Source organism: Pempheris klunzingeri, chromosome 9 (genome assembly GCF_042242105.1).
Source record: "Pempheris klunzingeri isolate RE-2024b chromosome 9, fPemKlu1.hap1, whole genome shotgun sequence".
In the NCBI taxonomy this organism is placed as follows: Eukaryota; Metazoa; Chordata; class Actinopteri; order Acropomatiformes; family Pempheridae; genus Pempheris; species Pempheris klunzingeri.
This window is the reverse complement of record NC_092020.1, coordinates 24,702,051-24,715,533: the sequence shown is the minus strand read 5'-3', so window position 1 is coordinate 24,715,533 and position 13,483 is coordinate 24,702,051. Positions and strand designations below refer to the sequence as shown.

Genomic DNA, 13,483 nt, shown 5'->3' with positions numbered 1-13,483 from the left:
ATATAATGTGTTGCTTTGGTGACAGTGGCCTAACAAAACAGTGGCATAGCTTGTTAACATCAAACGAGTCCAAGCCTAGTGCACACACACACACACACACACACACACACACACACACACACACACACACACACACACACACACACACGTCCAAACACACCAGCGTTATAGTATGACACACACTCTGAAGTCCTCCAGCCTGATGACTTCTGTTAAAGCACAAAGTCACAGAAGGTCATTCGTGACTCGGGGTACTTTCTATGTGACATAGTCTCCCCCCCCCTCACTCATTACTTGTCAAAGTTTCCAACTACGACCAATTGCACGTTTAATCCGGTGAAACCATGAGTGTGTTGCGTGTATGTGTGTATATTTGTGCCCGCACTTGCCTAATGATATGCCTGCACTACATGCATGTGGCCCCCGTGTGCTTCTATTCATGATCATGTGTTTTCATTGGGAACATGAATGCCTCTTGTATGTGTCCGTGCACTATCTTTGTGAGGACCCATTTTCTGGATACTTCAAAGGGCTAGTTTCATACAACCTGGGTCTTATTTTAGTAGTTTTCACCATCAAACCATCATCCCCAACTGCAATAATCTCTCTCCACACACCAAGTTCATTGTAACATTAGTAACAAGCCGTCAGACAATCATGTAGGTTTTAAACCAAAACCCCAGGTTAGCAAAACGTTCTTTGAAGGGGAAATGAAGGCAAACTGTGAAATAATCACCCAAATTGTCCGCTGCAAACATCCATCACAGTTAAGAGGCCCTCTTTGCGGTCCAGCGCTGACCTACCACACTTTCAGTCCTCGTGCAGACACGCACAGTTTTCCTGAACGTGCACTCACTTTCAGTCGTCCCTCCAAACAAAGCTAATCTGGTTAACTGTTGGCTTGTTTACACCGTGTCTGATCATCTGGCCGCTCGCTTCTCATGCAATGGGAGCAACGCTCCTCGCTCTGGGCAATTACTTTGGTACAATTTGAGCACAATATATGGAAACAATGGCCAAAACTGTGAAAAAGACTCAAGTTGTAATAAACCATAATTTTACTTTAATAGTAAAGTTTAGAATTAGGTTGGGCTGGGGTTTGGCATAGTTGTAATGGTTTAGGTTAGGGTTAGGGAAGAGGAATGTACCATGTCAGTGAGGGTCCTCACAAGTGCAGTAAAGTGATGTGTGTGTTCATACGCCTGATTTTCCATACGTCCACCAGTGAGTGTGTGCTGCCTGTTTGTGTGTACACTGTTTGTGTGTGGAGCACATGTGAACATCGTACACGTATATGTTTCAATGCTGCCAGCCTGCTCTGTTTCCCAGAAGGGCAGTGCCCACTGGCAGTGCCAGCTGGCTGCCTGCTTGGCAGACTGAAAGTCATTATACAGAAAGGTCAACTGCCCGCACACTGGAGAAACTTGGGGAAGAGAGTATCACCCACTGACCTAGAAGTGGAGCCTAAATATTGGTTACCCTCACTTGTGCCATTTGGCGCACCATAACTGAATCAAACATAGTTGGAAGGGCACAAAATGGTTACCACGAGATGGCCACAGATGATAGGCGTGACATTAAGAGGCTGTTTGAGAACAGCGAGCTCATTGTGGTTTTAACTTCTTAGTTTAGACTTGTCTGCTATAGTAATAACACTCGGCTGCTCCTCAGATGTATTACATCACCATCATACCCACGATAACAGTAAAGAACGCTCTTCATTGAATGATGGCTTTTATTCAACAGTTACCGAAGCATGTGCGCTGACTGAAGCCTCCCTGAAAGCAGCGTACATATACAGAAACACAGAACAAAGTACATCGCTAATAAGCTCCCTGGCTTCCACAAAAGTTGGCAACACCAGCACAGCATGGTTAGCAGAGATTCATGGGAATTATCCAAATGCATCTTTGACTTATAAGACTTCTCTGCAGTTGTGTATAACACAATATTTGTACTGACTGGAGGCGAATGCTCAGAGCGCAGCTGAGCCAAGACTGAAGTGAACACCGCAGTACTTCAGTGATTACAGATTGTTCTTGATCCAATCAAATTATTCTACATTTGGGGGACAGGAACTGTGTCAGTACAAATTAGCCGGGCTGCTACGTGCACAGGTTTGCACCACAGTATTCAAAGATCACACACACACACACACACACAGATTCCAGTCCCACCATGGAATGCCGTCCATAGCTGAGGGTGTGGTGGTTACAGCGTCCATTGACCAATCAACACCAAGCTTTGATAAGAGCCAGAAACAGGGGCTGGAACCTGTGTGTGTGTGTGTGTGTGTGTGTGTTTGTGTCCGTTCGACGCACAGAAACACACACACACACTCACTGATGCTTGCTTGCACACACACACACACTCACACAGCAGCATGCTCGTATTGTTGTGCTCTCCGTGGTAGGTTGGCACGATGAGGGGAAATGGGAGCTGTGAAAACTCTACTGGAGAGATGCTGCTGGCAAACTGGAGGTGTGTGTGAGTGTGTGCTGCAGGGGGAGGTGGAGGTCAGGGAGAGAGCGGTGAAGAAAGGTAGCAAGGAGACAAATGAGGGAGAGAGAGAGAGAGAGAGATGGGGAAGAAAGGAAGGTGGAGAGAGGCAAGAGTGAGGGGGAAAAAAACAGAGAAGTAAAATGAAGATGAAAACAGGGAGAGAGAGAGAGAGAGGGGAGCTAGAGAGAGACAAAATTGGGGTGAAGATTAAGAGTTGGGAAGGGAAATGAAAAGAAAGACAGTGAGGAAGTGGCAGACGAAGCTAGAGAAAGTAGAGAAGGTGTTGCTCGTAACAAACTTGCCAAAAAACTTTCTCAAAGTGCCGTTAGCGAGGGAAAAGAAAAATAGGCAGTTAAAATCAGAATTAGTTTGTGTGATGTTGGCTGAGGCAGCTTGCCGCTTCCAGCAGTGAACTCATTCAACTGCAAACACACACACACACACACACACACTCTGCTTGACATACAGTGCATAGATGTGATCATACACACGACACACGCTTACGTGCATTTCGCAAAAACACAAAAATCGCACAAATGTTTTTCGATTGCAGAAGGTCCCCTCTAGAGTTTACACCATTCAATTTCCCCACATTTCACAGCAGTTGAGGCAACAGTTTGGAAGTTCGTGTGTGTGTGTGTGTGTGTGTGTGTGTGTCTATGCAGTTCCTGCAGGGCAGGTGTGAATTGGACAGTGGAGAGAAAAGCCGTCGCTGTTTTCCAATTCATTTTCCCCAGCATTGTTAAGCCTGTTAAGCCTCCCCCCCAAAACCCTCCACTCAAATTAGATGCAAATGAGGTCTCAAGTGGCTTCCCAAGGAGGACATTACAGAACTGACTGGCCTGAGGTAATCTGTGTGTGTGTGTGTGTGTGTGTGTGTGTGTGTGTGTGTGTGTGTTGAGCGGGCTGTTTTTCTCTCGTTAACCTTTCCAAATGCTCTGTGTACAATAGTTACGACAGTCTTTTAAAGAGACTCACTCTGGAGTTATGACAGGTGCTCTCACTCTTCACTTCAGATTGAACTGGATGTAAAGTTAACTACTGTGTGTAATAAAGAGACTAACTAACTAACTAACTTTAATCTACCCGTGCAGCCATGGGCACTCTCAGTCTGCCACACGATACGTTTCTATCTTCTACATTTGTTTTCAGTAACTACCACTGAGTCCGTCTGAATTTCTTTGATTTCCTACATGTGGCTCCAGAGAGTGATAAAGGGAGCTGTAGAGAAGTAGCCGAAAAAGATTTTCCACTCTAGATAAGGCGAGAGTCATGTCTCTTACTCGAACGCCACATGTCTTGAGGTTTCATTGCACAGTATTCTAGTATATAGTGAAAACTCGTCTTCCCTATGGATTTCACCATGTGGAACAGTTTGAACATTTCTGCAGAAGCGATGAGCCTCTGGTTTTGTGGATCGACCGATACTTCTACATGGTGGATGTACTGGTGGATCACCATTAGGGTTCTTAACATGTCAGGTCAATTCTTAATTCAAACACTCCTTTTTCCACTGGTGATCAGCATGAGCAAGCTGCCTGTGACGAAGGGAAACCTCAACATTCATACATTAAAAGATTCAATAATTTCAGTTCTACTTGGGACTTTTCAATTAATTTTGATGTTGATTGTCTTTTTTTTTTCCTCCATAAAACTGCTCATATATATCCTAATATAGACACGGTCATAACAAAGGTCATATAAATCATTCAAATTGTATTCCTAAGCTGTTGGTGGTTATGAAATGATGACTTTATGAATGCACAGAGACGGTTTTCTTTTAAGAAAAAGGTGAGATGGGACCTCATGAAATCACTGATTATGGGGAACTCCTTTTAAAAGGTCATGAAGAAACACTTCACACACTGAATTTGGTAAGTTAGAGAAGTAAAGTAAAGTCTTTAATGCAAATGAGGCATTTCTACTCATAACGTAATGAACTCTTGTTGCTAGACTCTACCGTCCACGTGGACTTCACCAGCTATCACACCCAAATCCCTGCCCAGGGCAATGACGCTCATATCTCTCTCCTAAAAAGTTTCCCATCTGCTGTAACCTTTAGAGCTGGAATCTCATCCATTTTAATGTTCTCCCATCTTAGACTCCCTAAAACATATCTGTGGAGAGAGAGAGAGAGAGACAGAGAGAGAGAGAGAGAGAGAGAGATGAAGGCGGGCAGGGAGGGAGAGTAAGAGGGAGGAAAAGACCAACTCTGGGCCAAAGTCACAGCTGAAACACTGACCTGGATAAATCAGGGAAACATAAACACATAGTTTCTGGAGCGAACGGGGAGGGAGGGGGGCGCTGCTACCCCAAATATTCTACCCCGGGGACCCCAGCGAGAGGCAGGGGACCCCCTTATCCCACCTCCCCATCACAGCCTGCTCTAATTATTTATTTTCCTAGGGTGTAAATGTCTTCGGGGGATTGCTGTGTAAAAGCCAACAGGTCCTGGGAGGTCACAACAGCCCTGTGGGATGAGGAGGTATGTTCTCACACACACACACACACACACAGATGCAGACACAAACATGTGCACAAGTAGAAATGAACACACAGATGCTGATTTATACATTCACGTCCATCAGTGCCACCCCAGCGTCCGCAGACACACACCCACAAACAGGCCCCCCCACTTCCCCCTGCAGCCAGCCCACTGATTGTGTTTGTTGTCTCAGGGTTAGGTCTGTTGTTGATCCCCTGCGGAGCTTTTGGCTGCTCCGTTATCACGCATAATCACTTCCATACCTTAACAGCATAGGTGTGTGTGTTTGTGAGTGCATGTGTGTGGCTGCGGGGGTGTCTACGTGTCAAGACCAGGCTGGAGGTGGCAGCAGCAGCAGCAGCGTCTGTCAGAGGTCTGTCTCTGCCTTAGGAATGAATATCATTAGACACTAACTGTCGCCAGCTTTGGAGGAGAAGAAAAGTCATTTTTTAAAGAGTAAAATCATTGTTGGGGATTTTTTACACGAATCAGCGAGGATGCAGCCAAACTTTAAGAAGCTGTGAAGAACTCTGGAAAGTCTTCCTGCACGGAGGAGAATATAAAAAGATTTAAGGAGCTCACTGCTTCTTCTCACCTTTCATTCTGACCCGTTTAAAAACTTAAATACTCTCTAAAAGCTGCTTCAGGACTGTTTTCTTTACTGCCTCCCTTCACTGGGGTCACTGGTGAATTTTAGGGCAGCTTCACGTCAACCATCTATTAAGCGTATAACCAGTGTGTGGAGGTCACTTTTCCCAAACTGCTCCTTGATTTACGTGAGTGATGCAATAGATAATAATAATAACGGTCATACAGGTTTATTTCCCATTCATGGGCTTTATTGTGAAACACCAGCAGCCACCTGAACTCACTTTGAAAACTTTTACAGAAAAGTTTAGCCTTTTTTTTTTTACTAAGTTACTGAGCTGAATGAGCTGATAAAAGCCGATATACAAGTTAACCATTTGTCTTTTAAAGCAAAATAAAGCCATGAATGACTGCTGCTCTGAACTGAAAAGAGATTCTTGATCTGTGCCTGCAGGTGAGCGTTGAAATGCTTTTTGATTTAATCACTCGGTGGGAGCCTGATGAACACGGATGCAACTAAACTCCAGTACTTATTCACAAGAAAATATAAATATTGATTGATTCATGAACAGATCAGCTTTTAACCCTTTGTTTGAAATGTCTGATCACTAGTGGGTTTTTTTTTTTTTTTAGGTTTTCAGATAACTAACTAACTCATTCCTGAGAGAAAAGACCCTCCATTACAGGTACAACATGCTCACACAGTTAACTGTTGTCCCTCCAGGAAAGAAGTTAGTTAAGCAGAGTTAGAGAAGCGCACCGTGGGGCCATGTGATGATATGGAAGACTGCTGATAACACAACTGTAAGATTTGTTTCTTGACATTTCACTCACAGGCGCTCGGCGTTCCTCGGTATTCCTTTAGGCACAGTCTTCAAGCCCAGACCCTGGCAGTCCACATGCGACCCGGAGCAGCTGCACTTGTGTGGGCATCCAGTCACCGAGGCGGCGCACACCAGCAGCGCCACAAGCAGAGCCCAAACCCGGCGGAGCGCAGCCCGCTTCTCCGGCCCGATCGGAGGCATGGTATCCACTCAGACTACTTCCAAGCCCAGGTTAATTGAATATCCGCGGGAAGGTGGACGCTGTGGAAGTAAGGATCCCGAAAAAGGTCAAGAGAGGCCGTTCGACTGTGTGGTTGGATTAAAAAAAAGAAGAAGAAGTGATGGGAGCTGAAATCAGATCAAGTTCGCTGCTGGAAAAAAAAAAGTTCCCCCAAGTTTCTCTCAAGAGACTCAATCAGTCAGAGTGTCCTTAAAACGCTGCTTTGCCATTGAAGAAAAGGAAGAAAATGAGGATTTGGATGTGACACTCGCGAGGAAAAAAAGTTTTCTTCTAAAACATCCCCCCGCGCGTCACTCAGCTCGATGCGTAAAAGTCTCCCCATTCACCAACTCCTCCGAGGAGAAGTTCTCAGTCCGACTCCTCAACTCTTTCCAAGGTGAAAAATGTTCAGCTCTGGTGTAACCTCCTTCCAGGGAACATCCCTCCGCTGCCAGGGCATGAAAAGTGAGAGTTGCAGGGGAGTTGTAATCAGAAAAAAAAAAAAGTTGAGCGAGCAGAGGCGCAACAGACTGGTGCGCCCGGAGGTTGTGAGAGTGAGAGAGGCAGACAGATTTGTACTTTGGTTTCCCCCAAAATCCTCTCTCTCTCTCTCTCCCTCTCTCTCCCTCTCTCTCTCTCTGTGTTGATGTCACCAGTAAAAAGGGAGAGAGCTCTTCAGACTTTCTCTCGCTCCTTATCTTCCCCGCAGAAAAAAAAAAAAAAAAAACACTCTCTGTTGTATAAACTCGGTTTCTTTCCCACCAAGATGGATAAAACTCTCAGTCCGTGGCAGCAGAGAATTATTACAGAACACATTCTCAGCTCATTTCCCTGCAACTTTTTGTCACGGCCCATGCATCATCTTAATGATTTACTTTGTGATCACAAATTGGTTTTGAGCCACGTCTTTTATGAGCCATCTCTCCAAATGGTCCAATGCATCATCCTTTGGGAGTCACTGTGTGTGTGTGTGTGTGTGTGTGTGTGTGACTGATGCTTTAACAGCAGCTGACACAAAAAAATGCTGCCTGATAGACCAGTCAGTTTGTCAGACGTGTTATTAACATCCAAACTTGGATCGAGACTTTTTTTTTTTGTGATTCAGTTTTAATTCATAAATGCTTCCAAACATTTGGCATTAACTGGGACTTGAGTTGACAGATTATTTAATAACAAGTGCTGTTTGAACTCCCTGCTGCTATTCTTCGCCACTGCTCTGATCTCCACACAGCAGTGGAGTGAGAGGTGTTTCTCAGTGGACCCACTCTGGCCGGTGGGTGTCCCTCTGCTGGTTGCAGAACAGCTGCTGCCCTCTATTGGCAGAAGGGAAAAGCTTCATAAATCAATGAGCAGCCACAGTAACAAAACAATTTCACTTCTCATTAAATCAGCATCCTCGCAATTAATTGAATTAGAGGATTCTTCCTGAAAAGCTTTTTTTTTTCCCTCAGCAGTGTGTCACTCTAGAATGAGCGGGAAGCTCCTAAATATTTTAATGCCTGGAACCCAAATTGAGAAATTAAGCGTTTCACTCTGAGACTGAGGTTAATCAATTAAAGCATCAGTCAAGCTGGAAGCCTAGACTCATCACGGAGATACTCTCCTAAACTACTTTATTGTAACGTTGCAGATGATGAGAAAGTCCAGCCTGTGTCAAGTTAAAAAAAAAACACCACTAATCAGCAATCACACCATCAGGTTTGAGGTTTACATCCATTATAGATCCATTCTCCGTTGTTATCCATCCTGCTGACTGTGTTCACGCCATCATTAGCTACAAACAGTATTCCAAACAACCATAGTCTGGACATTAGCCGTGCCAGCTCGCCTGTGAACTGCTGAAAAGTCTTGCTGGGTTTGTAAGTGGAGAAGCAACAACACAGCTGTTGTTAAATGACAAAATCCAGTATAACGTTGTTAAACTGTCACAGCTTTTATGTCTAATTATGTTTTCCAGACATAAAAATTTTATTTTTCTAAATTCAAACTAGCTGTCTTTTGAAAGAATGAACAAATCTGATGCATGAACCAGAGTCTCTCTCTGTCTCTCTGCTCGTCTCGAGATGAGTTCGAGCCTCGACTCTTGATGAAGTTAATTGAGGGGGACGAATGACGTGTGAGGAGTGGCAGGTCTCTGTGTGACTCCATGAAATGACAACATGTTTGTTCATACATTTTAAATGTCAAATACAAAAGGGAATTAATGATCCCGAGCAGAGAACGACTGTGAGGATATGAGAGCGCATCCGAATCCATACAGAAAAAGAATCAATAATGGTTTTGTGGAAACATCTGGCGCTGCTTTGTCTCCATGTGTTTTATATCCGCTAGATGAATGAAGGAGAGACGCAGCATGCATACTGTGATGTAAAGATAAAGAGGGAAGGAAACAGTAAAACAAAGAAAAGGAAGATTGGTCAGAGGAGGCGGCACACACACACACACACACACACACACACACACACACACACACACACACACACACACACACACACACACACACACACACACACCAATGTGGTACTAGTTTTATTCTCCACCCCTGTACTGTTCCTCCTCCTGTCAGTAGGAGTTCAGTATTTTCACAAATGACTTTAAAAAAAATGTTGCACTGCTTTTTTTTTTTGTCTTGAGATGATGCCACTTCTAACGCTGTGAGCCGGCAGCAACAGATTTACTGCTTCACATGATGAAATATGGATAAATATCTACATCTTCATCACTCAGCAGGTAATTGTCCCTGAACACAACAGAGAAACTGCCTCATTCCAAGATGGCGGTGCATTATTTCCCATGGGTGCTCATTCTTCCACATGCACACTTTGGATTGGCAGCATGCCCGTTAGAGACATCCTGTTGGTTCCCATCACATGAAAGTGTCCTTCTTGGTTTGTTTTAGGTGCCCTCAACAATCGTATCAACATAAACTGACAATAATGTATTTTTCCCCAAATGTAGCAAGCGAGACTCGCCAATTGGCTGAAATGGAGAAGATGAATTAGTGACTAACAGTTCCCTCCGTGAGGTTTGGAAACATGTTTGAATAAGCGGTCAAGTAGAAAAAGTCTCATCTCTGAAAACAATGAGAGTTTGGGCAAACAAATAACGACAGAAACTGTGGCACCACAAAAACAACACGCTGGAGCTGGAGCAGTGATTATCCTTTTTCCTCACACAAACCGCCGCTTATGAGCGCATGAAACCGCTCTCCGACGGCTTTGTTTGGGCTCATTGGGAGAAGATGCATGTCATTAACTTTTGAGGTTGAGGGTTTGAAATTTAGCTCAGGACCTTTGATTCATGAGCGTGTTGTCGTGGAGTCTCCACCGTATTTCGGTGAATTAAGCGGAAAAAAACCAAAAGCAGAGTGCTTTGCAGAATGAGACATTAAGCGTTTGTGAAGTGAACAGAGCTGGCAAACGCCGAGCTTCTCACACCACATAACTACTGCCACTCTTTCCCCCTCTCTCTCTTTCTTTCCTCACTCCCTCTCTTGCCATCCCTCGGGTGCCCTTTTCAACCCTCCATCTCGTTCCCTCAGTGTTTAATCTCTCAGACTTCCTCTCTTTCTCTTCCTGTCATTCTCCTTTTACTCCTCTCTTCCCTCCCGTTATTCTATCCTCTTTTTTTTTTTTTTTAAAGGCCCCCCTCTTCTTTTCTCTTGTCCCGCTCTCCCTGTTTTTATGAGCTGTGAGACAGTGTGCTGCTAATTAGCATCTTTCTGTGGTGCAGCGCCGGGCTAGTGGCCGGAGTGACAGCTTCACGGCTCACTGCACTCACACACACACACACACACACACACACACACACACACACACACACACACACACACACACACACACACACACACACACACACACACACACACACACACACACACACACACACACACACACACACACACACACACACACACACACACACACACACACAGAGGATTAATATCATGCTGTCATACAGAATTTCCTCTCTGGTAACCAAGTCTCTCTCACACATGTACAAGACAAAGACATATTCCAGCCCAGTCTCCTGTAGTACATTTATTAGTGGACGATAATGGGTAATGGACACGTTCTACATCCAGAGCCAAATAACATCCATCCATCCATTTTCTATACCGCTTATCCGTCAGGGTCGTGGGGGGAGCTGGACCCTATCCCAGCTGACTTCGGGCGAGAGGCGGGGGTACACCCTGGACTGGTCACCAGCCGATCGCAGGGCCACAAACAGACAGACAACCAGTTAACCTAACCTGCATGTCTTTGGATTGTGGGAGGAAGCCGGAGTACCTGGAGAGAACCCACGCTAGCACGGGGAGAACATGCAAACTCCACACAGAAAGACCCAGAGTTCAAACCAGGATTTGAACCCTGGACCTTCTTGCTGTGAGGCTACAGTGCTAACCACAGCACCACCACAGCACCACCATGTAAATAACAATCTATGTTAAATTAAACCACTTAAGACTTAATGTTGATGCCGTTTTCTGTTGTTGTTTAATCACAATGACCTGCAAGAGGCCTTATAGATTTTGTTCTGTATGTTTTATTTGGCCACCAGCAGAAACAAGTAGTGAACATATCATATCGTTACCTTTAAAATCATTTCGATTCAACGCCATAGTTGGAAGACTCATGGATGTTTGTCAACTTTGTCAAATGTAACTGCCTTATACTAAAGTTAGTTTAACAGATTTATACTTTATGATCAGAAACATGGACTGAGTCAACGTACTGCTGTGAAAAACTGATCTTAATATCAGGTTGAGTGTGCACTAGATTTATTTTACTGCTTTATTTTGAGTCTTTTCTCCTCAAAGCCACCAGACTCTTTGGACAAAAACAGTAATTTCACACTGCAGTTTCAGACCGAGTTGCTGGTCTGCTGCATCCTCGATCCAGTTAGTTAGTTAGTGTTATTGTGCGACTTTGCCCTTTTAAATGGTTACTTACAGTCCTAAACTAATGTTTTAGTTCACTGATGTAGCAAGAGGTGGACCAGCAACTCCGCTCTTCTATGAGGTAAAATTACTGTTTTTGCCAATGGAGTCTGGCAGCTTTGAGGAGAGCGAAGAGAGAGAGAGAGAGAGAGAGAGAGAGAGAACGTGTAAAGTGTTATATATTATAAAATATTCTAAATATAACAGACAGTTAAACTCATCAGTTGGGCCTTTTCTAGGTGGTTAAAACACATTTCTCTGCTGCTCTTGTCCACCGCAGTACATCGCTCAGCTTTTGTGCCGGCATTCCTTCATGCTTCACGCTGACCACGGACGAATACCTGATACAACCCAACTTCAAAATATCTGAACTATCCCTTTTAGACCGGTCAGGACAGCATGAATTCATCTGTCACTTCACCAAAAGTTGAACTTGTGAAAGTAAATCAGCAACAAGGTTTATTCCCTTATTGTGCCTGGTCTTGTACTGGCCTGTATTTGACCTCTGTATGTCTTCAGAAAACATCATATACCTTTAAAATGCTGCTGCTGTATGGACACACGCTGGCTTGTGATTGGCTCCAATGCCTCCTGCGGCCTCCTTTGTTTGTTTGAGGCTATAAAAGACGCTTTTCGCATGTCTTCAGTGAGAAAGATGACTTCAGGTTCCCTGTGAACGAGGTTTGTCTCCTATTATTCTACAATAATGTTTTCCTAATCTTCAACCATCTGCGCTTCGTGCATTATTTCATATGTGTTGAGTTTGTTGCAGACAAGTTTCCACCACAAACTACAGGCGAAGCACCGCAGGAAACAACTGTTCAGGGCAAATCCACAAACTGAAGTGATTAGAATGAAATTAATGAAATGTGGTATGATTATATTACAATGTCGGCGTTATGGAAGCCTTCGTCTTCCTCTCACCTTCTCATGCATCCCCCCCCCTCATCCCTCCTTCATCCCTGCAATCAACAAATTAGAGAATAATTGGTGGAAAGTTTGGACTTCTCTTCACACTGAGCCTCATCCGTGTAAATGCTCTGATATCTGATGGCACATTAATGGTTCACGCTGCACAGCTGCGTGTACGTATGCTGGCAGCGGTATGTGTGGGTGTGGTGTTAGTGTAGGTGTCTGTTCATCTAATTTTGTGTTTTTAGTGTGTCAGTGATGAAGTATGCCCTCATGTGGTGTGTGTGTGTTTCTGTGTGTGTGTGTGTGTGTGTGTGTGTATGTGTGTGTGTGGTTTAATGGATCTTTTAGCCAGACAGATCTTTGGCTGAGCTTAACTGTGGCCCCTACAAAGCTATTATCTCCCCATACACTGTGTACACACACTTCTTCTCTCTGTGTGTGTGTGTGTGTGTGTGTGTGTGTGTGAGACCAGAGAAAGCCAACTTTTAAAGGGAGCTATCATACCATCCTCATGTCGCTTTGAACACACACACACATAATTATGCGTATGTGTAATGACAACAGACCACATTTTAAGTATTTTGGGGGGGGAAAACCCCGACCAATACTTCCCTTTCTTTATCCCTCCTCTCGTCTAACTCCTCTAACTTTAGTTCTTACTTAAGCTCACACTCTAGATCAGTCCTACTTTAAAACTTGCCTTAGTCCAGCTAGTCTAACTGTAGCCGTGACATTACAGTCCAGCCGGTGTAACTCCTGGGCTTTAGTTTCACGTTGGACTGATAACAGAGACCCAATCACTTCCAATTTACTCAATGCAGACTGTAAACCAACACTACCATACCTCTGATCTACCCTTTGAGACTTTCTGCTCTCCTGAAAAACACCAGGAAACTTAAAAATCATCGCACGACAGGAGCCAGTGCCAGGTGGACTGTAGCACTACCTCCTACCTTTAACTTCTCTGCTCTGTATTGTAGACCTGCTAGTCTAACGTAATCTAACCTTGA

At 44.3% G+C, this 13,483-nt stretch overlaps 1 protein-coding gene across 1 annotated transcript in view; it reads right to left on the bottom strand.

The window, feature by feature from the left end:
- Positions 1-6,600, bottom strand: part of slit3 (slit homolog 3 (Drosophila)) — a 235,551-nt gene extending 228,951 nt beyond the window's left edge. Inside the window, exon 1 of the mRNA XM_070836538.1 lies at positions 6,410-6,600. Coding sequence (XP_070692639.1) covers positions 6,410-6,600 — 191 coding nt within the window. The remainder of the gene's footprint in view (positions 1-6,409) is intronic.
- Positions 6,601-13,483: the final 6,883 nt, after the last annotated feature.